At 53.2% G+C, this 6900-nt stretch overlaps 1 protein-coding gene across 1 annotated transcript in view; it reads right to left on the bottom strand.

Annotated features, from left to right (window-relative positions):
* Positions 1–4758: 4758 nt before the first annotated feature.
* SH2B2 (SH2B adaptor protein 2) overlaps positions 4759–6900 on the bottom strand; it is a 23139-nt gene continuing 20997 nt past the window's right edge. Inside the window, 1 exon segment of the mRNA XM_014308812.2 lies at positions 4759–6895. Within this exon segment, the coding sequence (XP_014164287.1) occupies positions 6806–6895 (90 nt within the window). The 3' untranslated portion in view covers positions 4759–6805.

Genomic DNA, 6900 nt, shown 5'->3' with positions numbered 1-6900 from the left:
CGGCCCGCGACGCGGGCGGCCCCGTCATGGCGGGTGCGGTGAGGGCCGGGCAGGGGTGGGAGTTGCCTGAGGAGCCCCCGTGTGAGGGAGCCACGGAATTGAGTCCGTGAGGGGACAGAGACACCGAGGAAACACCTCTGGGGTCATCGAACCCAACTTCTGCCCTGTCACTACCCTGTCAACCAGAGCACTGAGTGCTACAAGTCGTTTCTTGAACACCTCCGCAGACAATGACTCCACCTCACTGGGCAGCCTGTGCCAATATCTAATCACCCTTCCACCGCCTTCCTGGGCAGCTTGTCCCAGTGCTCTGCCACCCTCAATGGGATTCCTTGAAGGCACAGAGTCACAGGATGATGGTTCAGGTTGGAAGGGGCCATTGGGGTCACCCAGTCTGCCCCCCTGGTCCAGCAAAGTCCCCTGAGCGTGGCACTCAGGGCTGTGTCCAGAGGGCTTCTGGGGGACATCCACACCCTGTCTGTGCGGCCTGTGCCAGTGCTTGATCACCCACACAGTGAAGAAGTTCTGCCTCATAGAATCACAGGATGGTTTGGGTTGAAAGGGACCTTAAAGATCTTCCTGTTCCAGCCCCCTGATGTGGGCAGGGATGCCATCCACAAGACCAGGCTGCTCAGAGCTCTGTCCTACCTGGTCTTGGACATTTCCAGGGATGCAGCAGTCAAAGATTTTCTGGGCTATCTGTGCCGGAGCTGCACCACCTTCACAGCAAAGAATTTAGTCCTAATATCTCATCTAAACCCACTCTTTCAGTTTGAAGCAGGTCCCCCATTTGTCACTATAAATTTGTGTTCAAAGTCCTTCTGCATCTTTCTATCCATTTGGGTACTAGAAGGCCACAATTAGGTCGCCCTGAAGCCTTCTCCTTTCCAGGCTGAACAATCCCAGTTCTCTCAGCCTTTCCTTGTAGGAGAGGTGCTCCACCCCTGCAATCATCTGTTTTGTCTTTGGGCTCACTCCAACAGTCCCCTGTCTCATTTTTGGGTAGAACTGCCTGTGCTCCAGCCTCTCATGCCATGTCCCAGCGCCGCTGAGGAGGGCCTGGCTGCAGCCTCCCTCAGACACTCAAAAACTCAGACACAGCTTGTTCCCTGCGTCACTGCTCCCATGCCGCAGCTGTGGCCGTGCATCCTGCTCCTGCCCAAGCTGTGTTTGCTGAGCTCTGATGTCCCCTGTCCCCTCACACACCTTCTCAGGGCTGCAGGCTGTCCCCAATAGGCCCCATTAGCGAGGCAGCTCTGGCATCTGCCGCGCTCCGTCCAGCAGAGCCTGAGCGGGGTGAAAATTCAGTGTGTTTTTCACTGGCGCCCTCAGCCCTGCCAAATCCCTTCCCCGTGAGGGTGTAAGCGATACAGCACTTCCTGGTGCCCCTGTGGCAGGCTGCCTGCGCCATCTGTTCGTGTCACTTTGGTCATTAACCAGCGTGGCCCGTGGCCTTTGTGTGCTGACAGTGATGAACGGCAGCGCTGCTCCCCACAGCACCGTGTGGGCAGGTAGCAGGGGGGGAGATGCTGTGCTGTTTGTGAGAGGAATAGAGGATTTGTCTGTACAAACAAGCTGTGGGTCTGCTGGTAGATAAAACTAGCACTGGGGGATAAAAGAAACAATGGGAAGGATTCCATTCCAGAAAGATATTTGCTTTTACAAATAAACTTTAGGTTCACTGATAAATGAAATTAGATATTGAGAGATGAAAGAAACAATGGGGAAGAAAAACTCCTAAATTCCATAAGAATTAAAAATTAAAAGGGAGGGTTATACATTAGAGGGAAATCTTTGGGAAATCTTTGGTATCAGGTGTATCAGGGAGTCTGAACCTCTCAAGTACCTCAGCCAATGGGGAAAGAGAGAAGGGAAATGCAACTGGGAAACTGGGATAAAAAGGAGGCTGCATCCTCCAAAAATTGAGAGACCCCAGGGGAATGCCCCATGGCCTCTCCCTTTATTGGAATAAAGTAAAAGGACTCCTCTGTCTCCTTTTTGGACATAAACCTCTGTTGTTTGTGGATTAATTTTCCTAACATTTGCATCCATCTTCACACCTGGGGTTTGCAGGAACAGTGCTTGGATGAGCTGAGGGCTGCTACACCCAAATCCAGGCTTGCCTGACAGAGCTGGAGGGAGCCATGGTGGGGAAGAGGAGCCAGAGCTGGCTGCAGTACAGGCCTCCACTGCAAGCCAAATTTCATTTCAAGTCACTGTGGCCCTACAGAAATGGCATGGCATGTGCTGGGGCCGTGTGTGCGTCACAGAATTAGCCAGTAAAGGTCAGCTGCAATGGAAGAGGGGCACAAGCCTTTGTGCAGTTTATGGAGATAAGCCAGAGCCGGGAAGTTGGGCTCTGGGTTTCAGACAGCTTCGTGCTGTGCATGTGGAGAGGGTGACAGAAAGGGGAACAGAGAGGTTGGGAATGGCTCCTTCTGAGATTTATAGTTCATTTGTATGGCCTGAATTTATTAAGCCTCCATTCTCTTCCTCTTTCTGTGGAGAAAATCGGAGCTGATCCTCAGGTTCAGCCCTATGTTTACAAAAGACTTTTCAACCTCCGCTGAGGTTGCTATGGAAATCACACTAGTTTGTGTCTCGTGTTTTTCTTACCAACCTGATTTGTAAAAGAATGGTGTGAATTTAGTGCTGGCTGAGTTCCCAGCTGGCCGCTGGTCCTGGAAGGCATCCTTGCAGTCTCAGCCCTGGCTGGAGCAATGCAAACAGCTTCCTCCATGCTGTCTGCCAGCTCCCCAGCTCCTGTGCCTGCGGCTCTCCCAGCCTTGGGTTGTCTTCAGCAGACCAGGACAGAAACCATCCATGCCAGGCTGGACTCAGCCCTGCCAGGGAGGCACCGGCTCTGGCTGCAGAGGCCATGGCAGGTCCCCTGTCCCGTCTCAGTCACCACAGGCTGTTTAACAAAGCACAATTGCTGCAAACCGACTGAGTTTCCTCTGCTGAGTCCTAAGCACATCTAATCCCTAACGTTTCACCCTGTTTCTTCCTCACAGCCACTTCTGCAAGCACCCAGCTTCCCACAGGAGGGCTGTGAATGATGAGCTGCCAGGACCTGGCCCTCCCGTGCCAGTCCCCGTGGGAGGAAGGCAGAATGGCAGCCTGAGGACTGCAGGGAGCAGCTGGACTCGCCCAGAACACAGCTCACAGCCCCAGGAAACAAACAGGCAGCTGCCTGTCATCAGGCAGAGCCCTTGCAAACTGTGGGGCAAGAGACCTGGGAACATCTCACTCTCAAACTACAGTCGAGGGAGTTGGTGCAGACTCTTGATGTATTCTGCATTATTTACTTTTTAAAAAGTCTGGGGAGGGGGGCAAGACAGTTTCTTAGGTCATACATAAATAGAAAGTATTTCATCAAAATACAAAGCCCACAAAATCAGTGCTGGGCTGGGATCTGGGCAGGACTGGGCTTACTGGGGTCAGTGCATTTGCATGAGAACAGGGCGGTGTTTTCATAGGTCAGTTCGAACCAAACAAAACTCGGCTCCCTGCTCTTTATCAAAGAAGCTCATTTGTGTTTCTGAAGAGTTCTCTTACCAAAGGGATCCTTCTGGAAGCACTGCAGTCCTTTGCTGAGACAGAACCTGCACGTCAGGCAGGAGCAGCCGTGGAGCTCCAACACCCACGTGAAACGTGGGCAGCTGCGCTGCTGAAATCCCTTTGCATTTTTGTCCTGTTCATGGTGTGTGCCAGGGCACAGCTCCTCAGCCTTATCCCTGCAGCCCAGTCCAGCATCCCTGCAGCCCAGTCCGTCTCCAGCCCTGGGCAGAGGGCACTGCTGGCATGGAATCCAGCCCACACGCTGCTGAGGCTGCTTTCCCCTTGTTTCACCATCAAATCCCTGCATTCGATGCGGTTTTGTCCTGCCCCTGCCCTTCCAGACACCCTGTGAAAGGAAAGGGATGTTTTCCAGCAAGACCGATGCTGTAATTAGTCAATTTGCTAATAAGCTGAGGTGTGAATGGCTTTCTGTGAGGCAGGAGGAGCAGCTGTCCCCAGGCACAGCCCTCAGTGTCACCTCCCCAGCTGCCCAGCTCCTGATGGATGAGCTCTCCAGGAGCGGTGAAAAGGCTCTGGTGACTTTTGGGGAGGGAACGTTTTTGTGAATGGATCATGACACAACCATGGCCTGATTACCGAGCTGAGCAGCTCCCTCCACCCCCCCAAAAGCCATGTGTTAGCTGCGTCTGTCACTGCTTAGCTGTCACAGTACAGTCTGGGACAATGCTCCAGTTTTCCCAGGGGATTCTCAGCAGAAAAGAGCACACTAGAAAGACGTACAACGTCAGAGCATGAGGCACAGTCTCCCAGGAGAGATAAAGGCAGAGGAGGGGGAATGACAGGCCATGGGAGATGCTAGCACAGGCCTTTAGCAAGGGAGGGGCATCTTCACAGCCCAGGGCTGCTCATTCCCCATTATCCAGCACTACTGACTAACCAGACAAAGTAAATAATAGACTGGAAGGAGAGGAAACCCTGTCCTCTACAGCCTGGACCCACCCTCCTCCTCCCTCTGCTCAGCAGAGGACAGAACTCTCTTCTCCCTTCCTCCTCTCTTCTCAGTGCACTGCAGCAGGCAGAGACAGACCCAGCCTGGCCTCAACTGCCCAGAGACACCAACACGGTCTGCACACATGAGACATGACAGCATCGCATCCTCCCTCTGTTTTTCCCTTTTTTTTTTGTTGTTTTTTTAGGTAGCAAATCCAGCAAAGCCCAAAGCTCTTGCTCACATGCTGTTGTTTTTGCAAGTGATTTTATTTTAAAACCGGAACTCGAGTTCTCCATTTGTTTAACAAGTCCCCCCTCCCCTTTCTTTTTTTTAAATAAAATTAATTTATTCTACACAACAGTAAACTCTTCCAGACTCTTCCCTATTTACAAATTAACATTTTTTGCTTGCAGATCATCGCTTCCCCCTCATTTTCCTATCCTGTGACACAGAAAGTGAGAAACAAAGCCAAAATCTGAAGGTCTGTAAGGCAGTGCTCCCATCCAGCCTTCTGGATCCCACCCTTGGGGCCTCAGGAAAGAACCAGTGACGATGTTTCTGTCAGATCTGGAGATCTCCCCTCATCCACCCTGTGTGTTAAACCATCAGCCAAGAGCATCCAGCCTCTCCCTGCTCCTCTGAGCTGTGTTGTAGCTGGGCTGAGGAAGGAGAAATGCCCTCAACAGAGCAAACTGCTCCTGCTGCAGTTGTCTTTGGGGAGAAGGTGGCATTTGCTGCAGGAATGGGATCCACCAGGATGGTCTCACACATCCATGGGCCAGAAAGGGCAGCTCTCACATCACAGGAGGAGCCTTGGAGACACCTCCCCTCTCCTCTTGGAGTCAAGCACTGGAGACATGCTTTGCTAGCTCAGGAAGGAAGGCACCTAATAAATAAAAATTTGGCCCAACCCAATTCCAGGCAAATTCAAGGGGTTTTTTTTTGAGGTTGTGGCTTGGCTTGTACCTCTTTGAACTAAGTGGCAACTTCTAGTTGGGTATGGTAGGGTCTGCTCTACCTGGAGACCTGTCCAGACACTCCAAAGGCACCTGGCTCATGTCCTGTGAGCACTGTCACTGCCACATGAGCAGCCAGGTGTCCTGGTGCTGGGTAACACAAGCTGTGTCAGCAAACCAAGGGGGATGTGCAAACACTTTGTCTGCAAGCACAGCTGCCCGTCTAGAGGGTTTCCCACCCCCCATGAGGCACAAACCCTGGCCTGTAAAACCATCCTCAGGGCTTCCATGGCCTGTTGGAAAAGAATCAGTGTAGTGTTTTTATTCCTGGGAGCCCAGCCAGGCAGGAATACCTGCTTTTACCTGCAAAGCAAAGCTGTCCCTCACCTCTGGACACAGCCCCTGGCCTGTGTATGACCCCCTGAGACATCCCAAATGACCAAAAACTCATGTAAAGAGGAGGTGTTGTCATATTTTTCCAAGGTTTGCCTTGAGCAATGGAAAATATTGCCCAGCTGTGGCAGAGAGCAGGCAGAAGGCCGATGCCCTTGTGGAGAGCTTAGGTTTTGAAAAATCAAGGAAGAAAGGGAGGATGAAAGGGTCATCCAGGGATTCTCTGTCAGTACAGCAAGGAGAGAAAGGAAACAAAGGGACAGAAAAGGCAGGACAGCAGGACAACCCTTCCTTGAATGCAATTCATTAAGCTTTGGACAAAAACCTTCTTCTATCAGAGGGTAGGAAACACATGCCCCAGAGGGAGCCCAAAAGCCAGCCCAGATAAACCCTCAGGCCCTCTCAGTGCTCCATGTGTGTGAGAAGAGTTTCTGCACGGACATCTGACACACGTCCATGCTCATCCCAGCATGCCAGAGTCCCTTGGCAGCTGGTTTACAGGGCGATGGTGCCACAAGGATGTTGGCCATGCTGGGCTCCGGCCCCAGAGGGGACATGCCAAGGTGCTTTGGCTGGAGGATGGAGCCTGTCACAGCTTCGGGTGCCATCCCACAATGGTCACACCCACGAGGAGACGCAGGGAGCCCAGCTCAGCCCTGGGAAAGAAAGCTCTTGGTCCGGAGGGAAGGAGAAGAGGCTGCAAGCTCCAAAATGGCACTGACTCTGAATTTCAGCCTCCCACACCCCCAGCACTGCCCCAACTCCGGGGCTGGCACCAGGTCCAGCAGGGGCATTGCCCAGCACTGGCACAGCTCCCCAAAGCAGCAGGGAGCGAGGAGCACATCCCATGCTGGCTGGGTGGCTGGTGGTGGCAGGAGGAGGTGGCAAGGCCGGTGCAGGGTGAGCGGCACAGCTGCCCCGCTGTCCCCCATGCACGGGGGGCTCAGTAGAAGGAGTACTGGTTTTCCACGGCCCGGGTGCGGCTCCGGGCGCTGTCAGCCTCGTGGTAGTCCTCGGCACCGGCGGCAGAGGGCTCCG

The sequence above is a fragment of the Geospiza fortis genome, unplaced genomic scaffold (genome assembly GCF_000277835.1).
Source record: "Geospiza fortis unplaced genomic scaffold, GeoFor_1.0 scaffold425, whole genome shotgun sequence".
NCBI lineage: Eukaryota > Metazoa > Chordata > Aves > Passeriformes > Thraupidae > Geospiza > Geospiza fortis.
Note: the sequence above shows the minus strand (reverse complement) of the source record. Positions and strands in the feature narration are given on the sequence as shown.